Source organism: Bos javanicus, chromosome 8 (genome assembly GCF_032452875.1).
Source record: "Bos javanicus breed banteng chromosome 8, ARS-OSU_banteng_1.0, whole genome shotgun sequence".
NCBI lineage: Eukaryota > Metazoa > Chordata > Mammalia > Artiodactyla > Bovidae > Bos > Bos javanicus.
Window position 1 is genome coordinate 100,888,178 of NC_083875.1, and position 22,112 is coordinate 100,910,289.

General features: G+C 39.7%; 1 protein-coding gene across 3 annotated transcripts in view; it reads left to right on the top strand.

Moving 5' to 3' along the window:
- MUSK (muscle associated receptor tyrosine kinase) overlaps nucleotides 1-22,112 on the top strand; it is a 99,222-nt gene that overhangs the window by 58,280 nt on the left and 18,830 nt on the right. Inside the window, exons 7-9 of one of the 3 annotated variants that reach the window (XM_061426472.1) lie at nucleotides 2,924-3,083; nucleotides 14,030-14,036; nucleotides 20,730-20,993. In XM_061426472.1, the coding sequence (XP_061282456.1) occupies nucleotides 2,924-3,083; nucleotides 14,030-14,036; nucleotides 20,730-20,993 (431 nt within the window). Of the gene's footprint in view, nucleotides 1-2,923; nucleotides 3,084-14,029; nucleotides 14,037-20,534; nucleotides 20,994-22,112 lie in introns of those variants that run through there. The other 2 variants (XM_061426473.1, XM_061426471.1) reach the window with 2 other exon arrangements.

Sequence of the window (22,112 nt, forward strand, 5' to 3'; positions counted from 1 at the left end):
GGCCTCATCTGAGGTCACAGTCTCACCCCTACACACACAACAGAGAACTGTTTATCCAGAGCTTTCAGGTCAGTATGCCTGGGTGACTTGGAGAAAAAAACATACATTTATTGTAATACCAGATAAAGTCACCTCAATGAAGTCCTCCACTTTGCCTCAGCACACCTTGCTTAAAGCTCCCAGGCATAATCTGAACTCATCCTTTTGAGCTTTTAAATCTGAAAGGCCAAATGACCAAAATGCAGGGCAAAGGGGTGTTCTGAATTTTAGGTCATCAAAAATACTAAACTGTTGGTCAGATTGCTCCATGAAGAAAGAAAAACAAATTCAAATGATGACTAACAAGGCCTGCTGTGCATGAGTCACAAATGGAATCAAGCCAGGCCTCTGGAAACAGGAGGAAAAGTACTTAGGAACCACATCATCATCAGGCAGTGAGCCTTGGAACTTGATGGTCTACCCGCTGGACTATGTCAGCACCTGGATGGTGTCCAGGAGGACGGGGGTCAGGCGGCTTAAAACTCATTTCGCTTTCCTCCCAAGAATGTTTTCGGTGACCTTGAGGAGTGACTTTCTTAGGTGTGAACATGAAAATAGTGCAGGTTTAGTCAGCATTTAGGGGATTACTCATTTCTGAGTTGTCTCCTAGGCATCGGCACTACAGATCTACTTCTTAAAAGAAGAAACAAAGTTGCAAAGGAGGAAGGTAACTGTTCTACAGATTTCACATGTATAAACTGCGAAGGGATTATACTTATAAACAAAATATCCTCAGAGCATAAAACATACTAACTGGCAGAGGTTTGAGCTCTTTAGCTTTTTTTCTCATTGTTGCTTAGTATTAAAACCTGGGGAGAGTCCAAAATTTTATTTCACTAACAAAGATCTACTATAGAGCACAGGAAACTCTACTCAATATCCTGTAATAACCTTTATGGAAAGAATCTGGAAAAAATGGACCTATGAATATGTATAACAGATCACTTTCCTGTACACCTGAAACTAACACAATGTTGTAAGTCAACTATACCCCAATCATCTTTTCAAATTCTATTTCAACTTGTTCAGCCCTTTCCATCTATCTAACTTGGACACTCAAATCCATAGGAACTTGCACCTCTGATAAATATAATGATGCATTCGGTTTGAATTCCCAGCTGCATGTGTGTCTCTCAAAGATATTTTTCTCTCTCCCTTGTCAATTTCTTATACAGTCCAGGCTGCTTATCTGGGGAAAATGCCACAATACTTGATCTGAGCTGGGAAGTTTCCCCAGTTAAGGTAAACTGATGCTCACATAAACCAGTGTTTCTAAAAGAATGGAGACTCATAGTGTAGATAAAGAATAAAAAGACAGGAGCTAATTGGACAAACTTTCACTGCTTAATTGCGACAGAGAGTGCTTGCTTCTGGGGCCACCCAGCTACCTGGCAGCAGAAGCATGGGAAGTTGGTCTCACCTCGGGGCTTCCCTCCCCCTTGCTGATCTAAATGTGAATCCTCCCTCAGGTGAAACAGTAAAATATCTTGGCTCCAAGTTTCTTACTCCTAGTTTCATTCTCTACTACTAGACAGAAAGATCTTTTTCAAGGCCACCAAGGTACCCACTCCTACTCCTGCTCAAGGTAAACCATTAGCTGATTTCTTGATTGTCAGTCTATTCACACTTCTCTCAAACTAGCAATTTCCCCCTCAGATAAGCAATGATAATGAAAAAAAAAATTTTTAATGGTACAGTGCTTAAGAAAACAGTGAAGAAAGAATCACCAGTTTAATAAATGTCACCACCTTAACAATGACATTTAAGTCAGACGTTTATTTTGTTCATGGTTGATTTGAGGTTTTGTTGTTACTGTTCTTTTCTAATGACTATTCAGTTTTAGGACCAGGTAAGGCAGTAAAACATAAAGATTAAAAGCACAGACTTTTGGGGTCAGACAAACTAGCATATAAATTGGAACTCTGCAACCCAAAAGAATGCACTGGGAGCTGTCTTTCTCAGAGTTGGCATGCTGATGACTAAAGAGCACTTAGGTACATTACCTGTCAATTATGTGCTAATATGGCATTGGTAGCCTGGCTCTTCAAGGATATTTGATTTTCTGATATGGTTCATGATGCAGAAACAGGACTGACTTCACAACCATTTTTTTCTTGTTAACCATCCACTATTTGTTGCGCATTTAGGGGGAAACTGGGAAAGAATTATGAAAATGAGTCCAAAACTCTATTACCTCTCATAATTGACTGTCTCTAACTTTAAGACATAGAGACGTATCTTGGAGGATACACACAAGGTATCTTTTCTAGCTTGTGTTAGTTATCTACGGTCACATCACAGACATCCCAAAGCCTGATCACTTAAAACAAGAACCATTTATTAATGCTCACAAGTCCGTGGCTCGACTGGGTGGTTTTGCTGATTTGGGCTAGGATTGCCTGATCTTTCTGATCTAGCTCCTGTGATTGGCAGGTTGACTAGGAGCTAGTGGGTTTAGAATGGCCTTACTCATATATCTGGGGGTTATTATTGGCTGCCAGGTGGATCAGTGAGGATAACTGGGCCATAAGTGCCTCATCCTCTATCAGGCCTGCTCTGGCTTATTCACAGGAGGTCACAGGTTCTAAGAGAAATAAGAAAGCAAGCCACAGTGTGCAAGAATGTTGCAAGTCTCTGTGTCTTTTGAAAACATGTCACAAGCCAATCAAGACTCAAAGCATGAGGAAAGAAGCCACCTCAGAAAGGAAGAGCAACCAAGTCACATTGTAAGGTCGTGGGCGTTGGGAGACAAAGGTTGTTGGCAATTTTCCCAATCTGCCACATGCCTTTTGATCCTAATCCTTTTTCTTTCCAGTCTACTTTATACAGCATATTAGAAATTCTTGACCTAATGCTATCTTCTTTTTCCCCCTGACTCCACCAGGTTTCTTCTGGGTCTATTCAAGAAAGTGTGAAAGACCGAGTAATTGACTCAAGACTGCAGCTGTTTATCACCAAGCCAGGACTCTACACATGCGTAGCTACTAATAAGCACGGAGAGAAATTCAGTACCGCGAAGGCTGCAGCCACCATCAGCATAGCAGGTAGGATGGCTGTTCGCAATTGCACTGTTTCAGGAGCGGAGAAGGGGACGACAGAGGATGAGAGGGTTTGATGGCATCTCTGACTCGATGGACATGAGTCTGAGCAAGCTCTGGGAGTTGGTGATGGACAGGGAAGCCTAGAGTGCTGCAGTCCGTGGGGTCACAAAGAGTTGGACATGACTGAGCGACTGAACCGACTGACTGACTGAGGAGACAAGAGTCGGTACTATGCCACAACATCCTTCACTAGGGAACATCTTTTTTTTTTTTTTAATCTCTTACTGCAGGCCCATTTGGGATATTTTTTCCTCCATAGGTATACTCAAAGGTTGACCAAAATAATTGATTTGGGGAAATTCATTGCTTCAAAAATTAAATTCTTAAATGCCTGCCTAAGTGATATGAAACAGCTTCCAGGAGTTCATTTCTTTCAATATCCTTCTCTTTCATGTTCTTTTCTTCCCTTTCTTATTCTTCCCTCTCGCCCTCTCTCCCTACTTCTTTTCTTCCCTCCTTCCTTCCTTCTTCCCTCCCTCCCTTTCTTTTTCTTTCCTTCCCATCCTCTTTTTTCTCTTCCTCCTCTTTCTTTCTGGGGGTTAATCAAGCTTTCCAAGGCTCTCAAAGAGTAAGCTGGCAGACATTTAACATGCTTGTGCCAATTTCTAATTGGCTATATTTTAGGGCATTTTTACTTATAAATATATTATCTACTTTATGGCCTTTCCCCTTCTTGTTTCACACAAGTGATAACAGGATCCACAGATATTTTCAAGGAAAAGGGCTGACACATGGATTTCTAGGATATTTGTGTTGAGTTATAAAGGTTTATTTTTAAAACTTACATGTCCCAAAGGCTTCTGAGAACATCTGTGGAATTCCTAGAGATGGAAATAATCCCTGTATCAGGAAATGCCAGGCATGATAATATTCATAGCATGCCTACCGTCCAAGGGTCAGAAGAGAGATGCTTGGCCTCACATGTAAGGTAAGCGCTGGTAGAACCGGTATCCAGAGCCAGTTCCCCAGAGCCTGATATTTCTTATTACAGTGCCACTTCTTTGATCTTCCCTGATGAGGAAATTTCTAGTAATGCTTGTGATTTTTAGCATGAGGTGAATAAGGACACAGAGAAATACATAGGGAGCACTGGGCAAGGCTGGCCCTCTGAGGCATGCCCACGAAGGAAAGAGATTTCAAAACCAGATTCCTTCTGCTTTCTCCTCCAAGAATATATCTGTATCTTGAGATATTACATCAATTATTCAAGAATTTCCACTGATGGGAAGTCATATTCCCAGAGAAGGGTGAGATGCTTAAAAGTAAATTCAACTCACTTTAACAAATAATAAACTGATTACTCTCCACATACCATTTGTTGTCTATGAAGCACTCTTACATGCATTTATGAAGTACACTAGGTTCAGTCCATTGCATTAGGTAAAGGATGCAAACTTAATTCATGAATGGGATCATCAACAATGGAGTCCAAGTCTTCCAGGGACTCTCAATCTAAAAAGGAAGCCTATCAGTCACAGACATCATGGCACAGACTATGTTCTATGCAGAAGCACAACAGCAGGAAAAAAGAGAGTTTAAGGGAATCCTTCGAAAAGAGGTACCATTTGAGTTAGAGATGACAAGGTCGAAGTGAGTCCAGAAAATAGCAAGTCATGATGGAGACTGAGATGAGGTGGAGGAGAGGAAGAAAGGTTTGAAACGTGAGATCTAGCTGGATTATGAAGAGCCTGAGCAGGCTGACTGTACTCTTTAATCAATGAGAAGTTACTTAATTTTTTTAGAGGAGACAAGTGAATATGGTCAGATATATTCTTTATCAAATCAACAGATGTCAGGTATCAAAAGATGAGAGGGCATGGCATGCAGTTAGGTTATTCGAGGAGTCTGGAAAAGTTATGAAATTCTGGCAACAGCAACAATTGGTAAACAGAGAAGAGGAGAGATGCATGAAACCTATTAGGTAGACGGCAGGTCAGGAGAGAAAAGATAAGGTCTGAAAGTGTCTGAATGTGGTACAAGGAGTTTAGATGTGTCTGAGATTTTAAGAAAAATGTCTAGGACAAACAATAACAGATAAAACAACAGAACATGAGAAGGTTCAAGAGATAATTAAATGATTACATTTTTGATGCCTTTAAATTAATTGGAATGATTCTAGTCTCACTATCTTATGTTTGATTTGTTAACTGATCAGGAGCCAGTGTTCAGTAAACATATATTTATATAACTATATGTTGATAACATATGTTTGTGCAGAGAGAAGGAGAAATAATTACATATGAATACTCAAATCCAAGAAAATAAACTGATCTAATCTAGCTTAAACTACACATCCCCTGGTTAGAGGAGAAAACAAGTGTTGCTAATATGAAGAAAGTTTCATTTCTGGTCATTATTCAGGCATTCAGAGATCAATTCCCTGCCATGTCTCTTCCTCTCTTTCCTCCTTCTCTCTCTTCCTTACATGGAAAGAGAGAAGGAGTCTTGGACTTATGCAGTGGTGTCCTCTGGACCACCCTAGTCTTCAGTAAAGTCTACAGCTGGAGAACTAGTGAGCTCATCTCTTGGCTTGGTTGGAACCCAGAGGACCTCCCTGTCTGGCTCAGCCCCATTGAGGCTCTTCCTGTAGCAGTACAATCCTCTACATCTCGGTCAAATCCTTCATCAATTCCCTCTCTAGAGTCTATTATGCAACCTTTGCCCTTGGCTCTCTCTGCAATGCCATACATGCTAAACTCCAAGTCAGCTTCTTCCTTATCCCTCTTGGGGCCTGTAGCAACTTCTGAATCACTTTCATGTTATAAAAAATCCAAAGAAGATTTAGACCACTAACTCAGTCCTGCTGTCTACCCAACTGTGTCATACTACCATTTTTGCATTAATGTGGCCGATCACATATCAGGTTAAAGGGCCCTCATAAGATTCTCTGCTTCTAGAGTCCCAAATAAGAAATAGGAAAAACTCCTGCTTTATCTTTGTGTAATTTATCAATATCCTGTCTTCTAGGATTTTGGTCCAGAGAAAGGAACCTATAAAATGTGTACCTTAATTCACCTATCTTCACCTTTCTGTAATTTCATGTAGAATGAAACCAGCAATGATTTGACTTTAGTCAATGGGTTTGGAAAGTCTGAGGTACCGTTTTTTTTTTTTTTTTTTAAACTTTACATAATTGTATTAGTTTTGCCAAATATCAAAATGAATCCATCATAGGTATACATGTGCTCCCCATCCTGAACCCTCCTCCCTCCTCCCTCCCCATACCATCCCTCTGGGTCATCTCAGTGCACTAGCCCCAAGCATCCAGTATCGTGCATTGAACCTGGACTGGCATCTCGTTTCATACATGATATTTTACATGTTTCAATGCCATTCTCCCAAATCTTCCCACCCTCTCCCTCTCCCACAGAGTCCATAAGACTGTTCCATACATCAGTGTTTCTTTGGCTGTCTCGTACACAGGGTTATTGTTACCATCTTTCTAAATTCCATATATATGCGTTAGTATACTGTATTGGTGTTTTTCCTTCTGGCTTACTTCACTCTGTATAATAGGCTCCAGTTTCATCCACCTCATTAGAACTGATTCAAATGAATTCTTTTTAATGGCTGAGTAATACTCCATTGTATATATGTACCACGGCTTTCTTATCCATTCATCTGCTGATGGGCATCTAGGTTGCTTCCATGTCCTGGCTATTATAAACAGTGCTGCGATGAACAATGGGGTACACGTGTCTCTTTCCCTTCTGGTTTCTTCAGTGTGTATGCCCAGCAGTGGGATTGCTGGATCATAAGGCAGTTCTATTTCCAGGTTTTTAAGGAATCTCCACACTGTTCTCCATAGTGGCTGTACTAGTTTGCATTCCCACCAACAGTGTAAGAGGGTTCCCTTTTCTCCACACCCTCTCCAACATTTATTATTTGTAGACTTTTGGATCACAGCCATTCTGACTGGTGTGAAATGGTGAGGTACCATTTTTGAATAACACTCCCTTAGGTAGCTAATTCATAAAAAACCACAAGACCCATTCATTCATCCCCGATCTGTTTTTCCTGTTGCATCACACTTACTATGAGACTTCAAGCTCCTCTACTTTTCCTAAAATTTCCTCATGCACATTTAAAAAGGGTATCTCATGAGTGCAATGTAATAAGACATCTGAACCCCATGAGACACCTGCCATTTTTATTTCTCTCCTTAACCTGTTCACATGGACATCACCACATGGTCAACACTGAAATCAGATTCATTATATTATTTGCAGCCAAAGATGGAGAAGCTCTATACAGTCAGCAAAAACAAGACCGGGAGCTGACTATGGCTCAGATCAAGAACTCCTTATTGCCAAATTCAGACTTAAACTGAAGAAAGTAGGGAAAACCACTAGACCACTCAGGTATGACCTAAATCAAATCCCTTACAATTATACAGTGGAAGTGAGAAATAGATTTAAGGGTCTAGATCTGATAGACAGAGTGCCTGATGAACTACAGACAGAGGTTCGTGACACTATACAGGAGGCAGGGATCAAGACCATTCCCAAGTAAAAGAAATGCAAAAAAGCAAAATGGTTGTCTAAGGAGGCTTTACAAATATCTGTGAAAAGAAAAGAAGCAAAAAAAAAAAAAAAAGGAGAAAAGGAAAGATATACCCATTTGAATGCAGAATTCCAAAGATTAGCGAGGAGAGATAAGACAGCCTTCCTCAGTGATCAATGCAAAGAAATAGAGGAAAACAATAGAATGGGAAAGACTAGAGATAAAATTAAATTAGAGATAATTTAATTATTATAAATTATAATAGATATAGATAATAGATAATATATATATTAGATATAGATAATATATATATTATATAATATATATATTATATAGATAATATATATAATAGATATAGATAAAAAATAAAAATTAGAGATACCAAGGGAACATTTCATACAGAGATGGGCTCAATAAAGGACAGAAATGGTATGGACCTAACAGAAGTAGAAGATATTAAGAAGAAGCTGCAAGAATACACAGAAGAACTGTACAAAAAAAGATCTTCACAACCCAGATAATCACGATGGTGTGATCACTCACCTAGAACCAGACATCCTGGAATGTGAAGTCAAGTGGGCCTTAGGAAGCATCACTATGAACAAAGCTAGTGGAGGTGATGGAATTCCAATTGAGCTATTTCAAATCCTGAAAGATGATGCTGTGAAAGTGCTGCACTCAATATGCCAGCTAATTTGGAAAACTCAGCAGTGGCTGCAGGACTGGAAAAGGTCAGTTTTCATTTCCAATCCCAAAGAAAGGCAATGCCAAAGAATGCTCAAACTACCACACAATTGCACTCATCTCACACACTAGTAAAGTAATGCTCAAAATTCTCTAAGCTAGGCTTCAACAATACATGAACCATGAAATTCCAGATGTTCGAGCTGGTTTTAGAAAAGACAGGGGAACCAGAGATTAAATTGCCAACATCTGCTGGATCACTGAAAAAGCAAGAGAATTCCAGAAAACCATCTATTTCTGCTTTATTGACTATGCCAAAGCCTTTGGCTGTGTGGAAAGAGATGGGAATAACAGGCCACCTGACCTGCCTCTTGAGAAATCTGTATGCAGGTCAGGAAGCAACAGTTAGAACTGGACATGGAACAACAGACTGGTTCCAAATAGAAAAAGGAGTATGTCAAGGATGTATATTGTCACCATGCTAATTTAACTTATAGGCAAAGTACATCATGAGAAATGCTGGACTGGATGAAGCACAGGCTGGAATCAAGATTGCTGGAAGAAATATAAATAACCTCAGATATGCAGATGACACCACCTTTATGGCAGAAAGTAAAGAAGAACTAAAGAGCCTCTTGATGAAAGTGAAAGAGAAGAGTGAAAAGTTGGCTTAAAGCTCAACATTCAGAAAACTAAGATCATGGCATCCAGTCTCATCACTTCATGGCAAATAGATGGGGAAAGAGTGGAAACAGTGGCTGACTTTATTTTTCTGGGCTCCAAGATCACTGCAGATGGTGACTGTAGCCATGAAATTAAAAGACACTTGCTCCTTGGAAGAAAAGTTATGACCAACCTAGACAGCATATAAAAAGCAGAGACATTACTTTGCCAACAAAGGTCCATCTAGTCAAGACTATGGCTTTTCCAGTGGTCATGTATGGAGGTGAGAGTTGGACTACAAAGGAAGCTGATGGCCAAAGAATTGATGCTTTTGAACTGTGGTGTTGGAGAAGACTCTTGAGAGTCCCTCGGACTGCAAGGAGATCCAACTAGTCCATCCTAAAGGAGATCAGTCTTGAATGTTCATTGGAAGGACTGATGTTGAAGCTGAAACTCCAATACTTTGGCCACCTGATGTGAAGAGCTGACTCATTTGAAAGGACCCTGATGCTGGGAAAGATTGAGGGCAGGAGAATAAGGGGATGACAGAGGATGAGATGCTTGGATGGCATCACCAACTCGATGGACATGAGTTTGGTAAACTCCGGGAGTTGGTGATGGACAGTGAGGCCTGGCGTGCTACAGTCCATCCATGGGGTCGCAAAGAGTTGGACAGGACTGAGCAACTGAACTGAACTGAACCTGTTCTTTCCAGTCAAAGTTGCTAGATGCCTCATAAGTGTCCCCTTGTCATTATTGAGGAAACTACATCTCAACTCTAGGGTGCTCCCTATTTCAGGAAATAGGGAACCAATATTCCAGGAAAGTGAGGCCACTCTGATGTAAAAGGGATGCACGGAACCACATTAATTCAGAATCACATCAAAGCATGGTCTTATGCTTCCCAGATCTCTCAGAGCTTAGTCATGACATCTGCTTTCTCCATTTCTGTTTTTGGCATCTCTCTCCATTAGCCTCATTAGGGCTTCCCTGGTGGCTCAGACGGTAAAGCATTGCCTGCAATGAGGGAGACCTGGGTTCAATCCCTGGGTTAGGAAGATCCCTTGGAGAAGGAAATGGCAACCCACCTAGTATTCTTGCCTGGAAAATCCCATGGACAGAGGACCCTGGTAGGCTACAGTCCATGGGGTCGCAAAGAGTCGGACACAACTGAGTGACTTCACTTTCTTTCTTTCTTTTCTCCATTAGCCTCAGAGGTCCAGAGCCTGATGCTTCCCCTTTATAGTCCGGCAATGCTTCCTTACCTCAAACTCTCCTTTCTCCCATTTCAGCCACCCCCATCCTCCCCTGGTGTTTTGCAGTCAACGGTACTTTTTGTCACATTCTCTGTGTTTCACTTTGAAGCTTTTACTCCATCTGTTTATTTACTTATCCCAGCAGGAAAAATGGAAATGGAAAAATCTGTTCTAGGGCTCAGGATTATGTCTAATGATACTTCTAGTGTTTGAAAGACAACAACAACAAAAATAAAGATCATCCTTCATTGTCCCAAAACTCTTCCATGCATACGCCCAGATTCATATGTATTATTGGAGAAACCTGATATACTTTTTCTGACTCATTTACATTTGCTGCTAGTCATCAAAAGGAGCCAGAAAAACTTTTGGATCCTCTCCCTATGAACAAGGAAGTTTCATTTCCCCTTCAGTCACAACCTCAAAAGGCTCAAGTTGCCATTTAAACTCACCAGGATGCCATGTTATTGGCAAGATGCCTGAGCTTTGTCCTCAGAACCCTCAGCCCTGTGACAGAGACCAGCAAGACAGCCCATGATCCCTGTAATGAGCACAGTCCTGGAAGAGCCAAAGGCCATCAAAATAGACTCAGGTATTAATTCTATCAAACATTTAAAGAAGCATTACCAGCAGTCTTTATTACCCTGATACCAATGCCAGATAAGGGCAATACAAGAAAACCGAAGACCAATATCCCTGATGGATATAGTTGCAAAAATTCTCAATAAAATCCTAGCAAACCAAATTCAACAGCACATTAACAGAATCATGCTTCATGATCAAGTGGGATTTATCTCTGGGATGCAAGAATGGTTCAACATACACAAATCAGTTAATATTTGTCTTTATCTGACTTAATTCAGTTAGTATGATAATCTCTAGGTTCATCCATGTTGCTGCAAAAAGGCACTATTTCAGTCTTCTTTATGGCTGAGTATTATTCCATTATATATGTATGTATGTACATATATAATATATGTACATATATCCATATTTTTAAGGATAAAAATATGATCCACTCAGTAGATGCAGAAAAAGCATTTAACAAAATTCAACATACATTAAAAATAAAAACTCTCAGCAAATTGGATGTAAGGAATGCACTACAACCCAGTAAGGGCCATATATAACAAAACCACAGCCAATATCGTACTCAATAGCAAAACATTACACACTTTTCCTCTAAGATCAGGAACATGACAAGAGTGCCCATTCTCACCATTTGTATTCAACATCATACTGGAAGTCCTAGCCCAAGCAATCAGGCAATTAAAAGAAATAAAAGGCATCCAAATTGGAAGGGAAGAAGTAAAATTGTCCCTGTTTGCAGATGACACAGTCTTATATATCAGATCAGATCAGTCACTCAGTCGTGTCTGACTCTTTGCGACCCCATGAATTGCAGCACACCAGGCCTCCCTGTCCATCACCAACTCCCGAGTTCACTGAGACTCACGTCTATCGAGTCAGTGATGCCATCCAGCCATCTCATCCTCTGTTGTCCCCTTCTCCTCCTGCCCCCAATCCCTCCCAGCATCAGAGTCTTTTCCAATGAGTCAACTCTTCGCATGAGGTGGCCAAAGTACTGGAGTTTCAGCTTTAGCATCATTCCTTCCAAAGAACACCCAGGACTGATTTCCTTTAGGATGGACTGGTTGGATCTCCTTGCAGTCCAAGGGACTCTGAAGAGTCTTCTCCAACACCACAGTTCAAAATCATCAATTCTTCGGTGCTCAGCTTTCTTCACAGTCCAACTCTCACATCCATACATGACTACTGGAAAAGCCATAGCCTTGACTAGACAGACCTTTGTTGGCAAAGTAATGTCTCTGCTTTTTAATAGAACTGATATAAAAACATAGACAAATGGAAATGAATCAAGATCCCAGAAATAAACTTACACATATATGTGAGTTGACACATATATTTGTCGATTAATTTATGACAAAAAAGCCAAGAATATACAATCCCTTTTCCATAAATGGTATTGGGGAAACCAGATAACCATGTGCAAAAGATTCTATTTCTGTTCTGTAAATAAGTTCATTTGTATCAGAGTTTAGATTCCACATATAAGTACCATATGATATTTGTCTTTATCTGACTTAATTCAGTTAGTATGATAATCTCTAGGTTCATCCATGTTGCAGCATTTCAGTCTTTTTTATGGCTATTATTCCATTATATATATATATATATATATATATATATATGACATCTTTATCCAGTCATTTCATATTTTTATTTTCTATATTTTGAGCTGATGTTTCACATTATTACAGAGAAAATAAAACTTTGGACTCTGTTTCATAATAACCATAGCTAATTGAATACACCATCATGTTTCACATTCTCTGTCATGTCTCATAGTCACACTATTGGGTCCCTTGCAATGTTCTCCACAATTGTGAGGCCTGGGGTAATGCAGCAGGAGCACACAACTCCCTCTCCCACCCAGTGCTTCACCCACCATAGGCAGAGAGTGTTCTTATCAACAAAACAGACCCCATCCCTCAGCATTTCATGGTGGTTTCATCTGGTTTCCAACTGATTAAAGGTGTTTGCTTTTGTTCTTAATAAAAGAGAAAAGAATAAATGAATAAGCCAGTAGCTGCACTAAATTGCTACCAGCTGTCCCACAGCTAGTACCACAAGGTAAGCATTCTTTTTATAATCATGCAGCTTTTTCATATTAGATTGGCTGTATGTTTGAAAAGAGAGCCAAAGTTTTATTGGCTTTTCCAGATAATTGAAAAGATACTACAAATATTGATGACTGTTGGAAATTTTTAGAATTTTAAAAATAGCTAGTTTTGAGATAAAAGCACTTGTTTATAATTGCAAGGTTCTCGAAGCCCTTCCCTTTCCACCCGCCCCCCCCCCCCCAAAGAAAATGTGACTGGAGAAATTTCTGTATAAAACACACGAAGTCTAGTGAATCATCCTTTGATTCTCTTAATATTCTTGAAAAGACTGAGCACCTTTAAACAACTTTGATTTTTTTTTGTCCTCTTACTTGCCATTGAAATAGAAGCCCGTCTAAGTTTAATATCTCTTCCCAAGTTCTATGGCTGGATTCTCTCTGGTGTTGGTTCATCTCCATGGTATAGAATCCTCTCTTCTTAAATTGAGGGCTTTTTCATATACAGAACCTTGGTCTTTTCATGTTTCAACAGGTTTCCTTGTCCAGCTGCTATTAGATTCTGTCTTTACCCCTTCTGAATTACATACCATTTTCTCTTTAAGAATTTCCTTATGTTTCTTCCATCTGTTCTATCCAGAAAATGTGGGGCCCCTTGTTAGAAAATTATTAAGTGTTTCAAGATGATCACAGCAGAACACTACACTAAGCATGGAGCCCTTCTGAGTGTAAGACCCTGTATGACCACGTGAGGCCAGTGGGTCTGTGAAAATAACAGCTCCCCCATCAATCCCCTCTTTCCTTTTCCTGTTCAGCCCTCCACTCCTTGCTTTCTGGTTGAAAAGTCCCTGGGTGGCTAACAGAGGGAAAATCGGACTATGATCCTGCCTAGGCTAATGATGCCATGGATGACTCATCTTAAAAAGAATTCAGTTCCTACAGACATTTAATATTTTCTTACTTTCCTTCTCCAAATATGCCTGTTAATGTAGGATCTGGCCTCCTGGAAGATGCAGAGAACTTTTCAGAAACTTAGAGGTATCAAAATTATCTCTTAGAAGCCTTGAGATGAAAATGCACTAACCTTGTTTCTTTTCTCCTTTACTTTGATTTCCTGTGGAAACTCCCTTTCCTGCTACTAGAATGGAGGTAAGGTATTGCTATTACACCAAGGTTTTGTTTTGCTTTGTTTGACATGCCATTTATTATCTATTATTTGTTGAGCACTGTAATCTTTCAGAAACTCTCTAATTTCTAATCCTTTAAATACTTTCACAAAAAGATGATGATGAAGATAGCTAGTATCTATTGAGTACCTACTATGTATCAGGCACTATGCTAAGAGTTTTACATACATTTAAAAAATTTATCCTTGAGACATCCCGATAAAATAGGTACTATTATTATCCCTACTGTATGGAAAAGAGATTAAGAGAGTTACTTCGAATTGGAGACTATAAGTGACTCATACATCAAGTAAATGCTAGGCTTGGAAAAGAGAAACAGCATTGACTCCAGAACTCTCCCTCATAGCTTTATCCTGCAGATAAGAAAGTAATACCTTATAACATTCTGAAATTTACAATGTTTTATTTGCATAAATTGACTTTCATAAAAATTCTATGATGTGTGGTAACTATTTTAACCTAATTTTACAAATGACGAAATCAAGATTCAGAATGGTTGTGTGCACTCAGTTGCTCAGCGATGTCCTACTCTGGATTGTACTCTACTCTGTGGACGGTAGCCCACAAGGCTCCTCTGTGCCTGGAATTTTTCAGGAAAGAATACTGGAGCAAGTGTCCATCTCCTACTTCAGTGGATCTTCCCAGTCCAGGGATAGAACCTGTGTCCCTTGAGTCTCCTGCATTGGCAGCTGGATTCTTTACCATTGTGCCACCTAGAAGCCCCCATCAAAATGGTTAATTAAAATAACAATAATAGTTAAGTTCTGCAGACATTTTAAGCACCACTTTTCTCATATTACTATTTCAGCAACTTTATGGGACAAGAACTATCATCCCTTCTTCTTTATCTGAGGAACCTGAGGCACAAAGAGCTGTCCAGACCACACAGCTAACTACAGAACCTCAATCTGAGCTCAGACAGTCAGAGTCAAAAACACAGATTCATAACTATAGTGCTAACCCATTCAACATAGCAACTAAACAGGACCTACAACTCAAGCCATTGATTGTAATTCCATGGAATGAAATCATTCATAGCATAAATAATAATTCATAGCCTAAGAAAATGTAGTGTGTTCCCAATCTTTTTCCCAATTCATATAGCTTTGATGCATTTGTTTACCTGATAAATAAAATTATCAGGTATTTGAGAATTAGGTGGCTATCACAGTTCTAAGAGACAGCATACTGACCTGAAGGATACAACAGAGAAGCTGAATATTTACTGAAGAGATATGTGGCATATACATGGAAAAAGGTAAATTGAAATGCAGGTCACCCATAGAAGAGATGTCATCTTTCATTCATTCATCCCTTTAGCACACGTCTTCTCTATGCATCTTTAAGCTACTCACTCTAGGAAACCTCCCTGGTGGTCCAGTGGTTAAAAATCCACCTTGCAATGCAGGGGACGCAGGTTTGATTTCTGGATGGAAAACTAAGATCCTACGTGCCACAGAGCAATTAAACCCACATGCTGCAACCACTGAGCCCACGTGCTCTGGAACCCACGTGACACAACTAGAGTTTCATGCACTGCAATGAAAGACTGCACACGATGTCATGAAGATCCCGCATGCCACAACTAAGACCCGATGCAGCCAAATATAAATACACACTATTACGCTGCTAAAACAACAACACTAACTCCAATTCTGGTGCTATATTGGAAAGTGGAGGAACAAAAGAAATTTTATGTATTCCCTGCACCCAAGGAATTGACATTTTACTAGGGGACATATACATACACACGCTGGGTCTGCAAGCTCCTTTGGGGAAGGAAATGGCAACCCACTCCAGTACTCTTGCCCAGAAAACCACATGGACAGAAGACCCAGGTGGGGCTACAATCAAAGGGTTGCAAAGAGTTGACATGACTGAGCGATTAAGCACGTGTGCGCGCGCACACTCACACACACATACCCCTACACGAATTACAGAACCTCGTAATAATGGAAGCATGCACAAACCCTAAGGGCTCAAGGACAGAAATCATTCGCATAGAACTAAATGCAAATGAAAATTATTAACTGATTACAGTCAACTAAATGCTAACTAAAGAAACTCCCATACCATTTTTCACTTGTGGTAACACAAAGACCTTTGGTTTTCTGTAAAGGACAAGACAGTAAGTACAGGGATTTGTGGGCCATATAGTCACTGTTGCAACTACTCAGCTCTGCTATGGCAGCACAAAAGCAACCATAGACAATCTGGAAATGGATGAACTGGGCTGTGTTCCAATAAAACTTAACTTCTGGATACTGAGATTTGAATTTCATATAATTTTCACTCCTTTTGATTCCTTTGACCATACCATTTTTAACTCACAGGTGATATAAAGAGAGGCAGAGCGCCAAATTTGACCTGTGGGTTCTATTTGCTGACCCCCATCTTAGAGAATGTGCACGCGTGTGTGCTAAGTGTCCAACTCTTCACGACACTATGGACTGTAGCATGCCAGGCTCCTCTATCCATGGTGTTCTCCAGGCAAGAATACTGGAGTGGGTTGTCATGCCCTCTTCCAAGGGATCTTCCTGACCCAGGGACCCAACTTGCGTCTCCTGCAGCTCCTGCGTTGCAGGCAGATTCTTTATCTCTGAGCCACACAATCATACACAAAGACATTAGACATGAAAGGATAGAACAATTCCAGTTTGCTTTGGAGACTGAGAGTGATGTAGAGCCTTGACCGTGGTATAAGTACAATGAGAGGCTGGGCAGTTGCTGTATAACAAAGGTGTGTCACCATTGAAGGAGAGGTACAGTTCCCACATGGGAGGGCAGGAAAAGAAGGTGTGGCATTTCCACTGAGGTAGTGGGGTTGTCCCCACCAACCATGGCATGGCTGGTCATCTGAATGTGCCACTGGACAATGTATTATGTGTTCAAAGGGAGTAGATGTCTCTCTCATAGAATCTGGAGCATCACATTTTAAAACAGTGGACCCTTGAACAATTCAGTGGTTAGCGGCACCAATCAGTATCTTACAGTCCACGCTATGTCTATGGGGCTCCTCCATATCCACATTTTGCATCCTTGGATTCAACTAGCCATGCATGGGATGGTATAGGACTGTAGTATTTATTGAAAAGAACTGCGTAAAAGTGGATCCAAGTAATTCAAACCTGTATTGCTCAAGGGTCAACTGTATTCTACTGAAAGGGAGTCATACGTGCTAAAGCAGAGAGAAAATAAAAGCGAAAATGCAGTAAGAACCCTTCAAATATTTCATTTGGTCAAGGAGACTTGTCTGTTACAAGAGAAACTAGCAAGGCTGGGATCAAACATCACTTGTTGACTCCAAAAACGAAACTATACAGAAAAAGAACTCAGTCAGGTTTAGTTTGTCAGGAGGCAAGAGAGGGACTGACTGCAAGTGGCATATTAACTAGAATTTTTGGAGGAAGTTTGGCAGATTATTCCGAAATGACCAGCACTCTGTGAACAGATCCCTGCAACCTCTGTCCCATTGCTGAATGGGCAACAGGACGAGCTGCCTCTGCTGTCACTCCATCTGCAGTCTCAAGAGCTACATGTGGAGAAACATGACTTCAGTTGGACAGAAAGGGGACTCATCACTTGCAAAAGGCAGAAGGCACCAGTGGAAATTTTTTGCATTCATCTTTTTCCCTAGGTTTTGCTGCGAGCTCCTTAAAAGGAATTTTTAAGTGATAAGGTTAGGAGGTCGAGGGGAAAAAAATGGCCCAATTGGCTTCCATATCTGGCCTCAGAAATTTGATCATCACATAAAATTTGAGGTTTATAAGTTGCCAAAATAAGGGAGATATGCTCATAGTATACATACATACACACACACACACATATATATTTGATGCTAAATATCCCTTGCCTTGTGGGCTAATAAAGCGACGATAATCTACAAAAGCAGTCTTTAATGCTGCCCAAACATCAGCAAGACACAGAAAATTAGCAAGAACCATACACTTTGTATGGTTTTCCCAGGATGCAAACGGTTTTCACAGACTAGTTATCGTCAAGCTGGTATGAAGACAAACCAAAATTAAAACCAAGATCTTCTCCCTTCTATTAAAAGCCTATTCTGCTATTTTTTTTTCTTTTGCATTATGTAGCTAGTGCTCAAAAATCAATGAGGACTCAGTACTATTAATTCACACTGAGGTTGTTCTAAAGATTTTTCTAGGGCTTTTAAAAAGAAAAGCAGCAGAAATCAGAGAAAATAATTGGTTAATTCATTATTAACAACCCTTATCTCTAAGGCTACTTTTATAACTTTTCCTTTGTGTAATTTTTCTTAGTTTCCAATTTTTTTAATGGTTTTTGCTTATGTAATTAAAGAACAAAATCATGAACTTTTTATTTAAAAATATTAGTGGAAAAATAAAGGAGTGTTATTGAATAGTTATCATATGACAATGAAACATAGATGATTAATTCTCAACTCAGATCAGGAGAAATAAATATTTAACTTTTACATGATACATTTTTTTCTAAGTGAAAATAGTCACCTTCCTCTCTTAAGGAAGGATTATCAATATGTATGACCATTTTGTAAAACAGTTTGAGTTACTTCCAGTTATTAGGTATTATTACTCAGTTTCTTAAAGCACAGTATCCTTGCTTCTCTCGAACTTTGTTAGTGTCATCCTACCTTGGGTTTCCTCAGAAGTTGAGTAATAAGCTATTTCTGGTGTTTTCTCAACCTTATAGGGCCCAGGTTTTCTTGGGAGTTTTGTGTTCCCTTATTCAAAACCTTCATTTTTAAAACCCCCAATAAACTACAAGTAATACAATAAAAGTCATGTTAACTAATTAGTAAAATGCTAATATGAATTAGAAAATGATTCTATATTAGAAAACATTATTTTAAAATATAATATTTCATGGAAGTTCATTGTTTTACCTAAATGAGTTGTATCTCATTTAATAGATTTGCCTCAAATACAAGTCATTGATAATTTCTAATCAATTTTTCAAATTCAGATGAGATCTTTTAGCAGTTAAAACACTTCAATTAAACAAATTCCAGTTGTTTAATTTTCTTTTCTTGAAATCCTCTATATAAAGATAATGAAATGCTAAATTCCAACAGATGTACAAATCTAAATGAGAAAGCAATTTGAATTTGCCATCACTGTTAACAATATATCTGATGGAAGGCATAAAGATATATTGAGACCATTACAGTGCCTGCACATAACAAGTGCTCAATAAATATTTGTCATGTGAGTATGCTGCTGCTGCGTCGCTTCAGTCGTGTCTGACTGTGTGTGACCCCATAGACGGCAGCCCACCAGGCTCTGCCGTCCCTGGGGTTCTCCAGGCAAGAACACGGGAGTGGGTTGCCATTTCCTTCTCCAATGCATGAAAGTGAAAAGGGAAAGTGAAGTCACTCAGCATGTCCGACTCTAGCGATCCCATGGATTGCAGCCCACCAGGCTCCTCCGTCCATGGGATTTTCCCAGGCAAAAGTGCTGGAGTGGGGTGCCATTGAGGAGCTATAATTCTCAGCCCTGCATTAAAGGAACAGTGGATATGTGCAGAGAGCACCAGCAGTATTTTCATTTTCCTTACTGTCCTCTTCAATAATTATAACAGATAAGTTTTTAATCTTATTTTTATGTCAGTACTTTTACTACCCATGAATACACAATAACCTGGGCTCAGGATAATTATTTACATCACTTTACAGAATATGGCATCTTAAGCAACCAGATGACTTTCCCTAAGACATGTGGTGAGAAAATAGCAAAATTGAAGATGCTACTTAGCTCCTCTGAGAGTCCTAAAGACTCTCATCTGAGAGTCCAATGCTTTCTCCTCCCTGTGTGCCTTTCTTCTTATTCTTTAATGGAATGTTGGGAAGATGTGTGGGTGCTAGGATCTGAGTATTGAAGATGTGTGCCACAAAATTAAAATGCTTACCTATCATAACATTTAAATAAACTATGGGAGAATTCAACGGACAGAGGAGCCTGGAGGACTAGAATCCATGGGGTCACAAAGAGTCGGATATGACTGAGCAACTATCGCTTCGCTTCCCTAGAGGCTCAGTTGGTAAAGAGTCTGCCTGCAATGCAGATCTGGGTTCAACTCCTGGGTTGGGAAGATCCCCTGGAGAAGGGAATGGCAACCTGCTCCAGTGTTCTTGCCTGGAGAATCCCATGGACAGAGGAGCGTGGCAGGGTACAGTCCATGGGGCCACAAAGAGTCAGACACAACTGAGTGAATTTCACTTTTCACTTCTCACGTTCATAAACCTGCAAGTTTTTGGATCAGACCAATTACTACACTCAACCACTTATTAATCATCATGATGAATGTGTTTTGTAGATGTATTTGTTGCTACGTCAGCTTATTTGTAAGAAATGTGGAGTCAAATTTTATTTATGATGGAAATAATAAAAAATACTCCCACACGTTCTGGCCTTGAGAGTTTCCAAAGCTTTCCACATGGTTATCAATTTGGATCTTCATCATAACCTCTGGAGTAGCTAGAGGTAATATAATTGCTGCTGGAAATGACAATATTCAGATGGAACATTTCAACCAATTTGCCAGGACAATCTTCTATTTCTGTGATGCAGATGTGGAAATGGAAAATAAACAAAAAGGCAGATTGAATGCTCAGAAACAGCATGTGATCCGGAATGTTGTTCACTGCTTCTTTCAGCAAGCCACAGAAAGATAACAAAGGCTACTGCGGCCAGTACAGAGGGGAGGTGTGCAATGCTGTCCTGGCAAAAGACGCTCTTGTTTTCTTCAACAACTCCTACGCAGACCCTGAGGAGGCCCAAGAACTACTGGTTCATGCTGCCTGGAATGAACTGAAAGCAGTGAGCCCGTTCTGCCGGCCAGCTGCTGAAGCTTTGCTGTGTAACCACATCTTCCAAGAATGCAATCCTGGGGTGGTACCTACTCCTATGCCCATTTGCAGGTAAAATTAACAAATAAATAAATGGGGAAATTCTGTTTGTCTGCAAACAGGGAAAGTTTTCAAAAGAGGAAGTAGTCATGTACAGGAGTAAAGGCAAAAGCTAGCTTTTGTCCAGACTACAAGGTAATTAATTGGACAAAATTCTTACCCTGTAAATCTCTGATGGCTGATACAACATTATACATGGGACTTCCCTGGTGGCTCAGATGGTAAAGAATCCACCTGCAATGCAGGAGACCTGGGTTTGATCCCTGGGTCAGGAAGATCCTCTGGAGAAGGGAATGGCAACCCACTCCAGTATTCTTGCCTGGAGAATTCCATGGATAGAGGAGCCTGGCGGGCTACAGTCCATGGGGTGACAAAGAGTCGGACATGACTGAGCAACTAATGCTTTAACATTGAGCTAGAAAATGTCATAAAGGTAAAATATTCTATGATATTTGTTATTGTTTACATCATTTTCATATTCACAGATATCCCTACTTTCTAGGAAGTAAAAAACAAAATCCCAAACTAATATGGGTTTCATTGGTAAACCAAGATAGAGAAAATAAAGACTATAAAGAGTTTCAACATTATTTGCCAATAAACATGAGATCTTCATGAGCTTTTCAGAATATCAAGATACATTCCACCCAATATTCTAATTTAAGTACTGACACTCTTGTCTCATGGGAGGGGTGGAAGTAGTTATAAATATTTCTTTAAATCCCCCATACTCTTTAAGCATTGAAATTTATAAATCCAAGTTCAATAGAACTATCTTTGCCTCTATTTACATTTGATATAGCAAAGATAGGAATCGACATGAATTTTGAGCTAATTAGAACAAAGTTCAAATCCTATTTGTACTATTTTCTAGATGTATATGATCTGGGCTAAATTCAGTTTCCTCATTCGCAAGATAGAGTTGACAAGATTAAAAGATAAACTGCATCCATGGCATACATTAGAAACTGGACAGATGCTTTTTACTTTTCAAGCAAACAGGAAGACTATCAACATAGACCATTTCCATCTGTTTCAATAAAACCAGGAACTATTTAAATACTGAATAGTTTTAAGTGCTCTATTTAGCACACAAGGACCATGGAGAGGTTATTAAAACACAATGCTCCA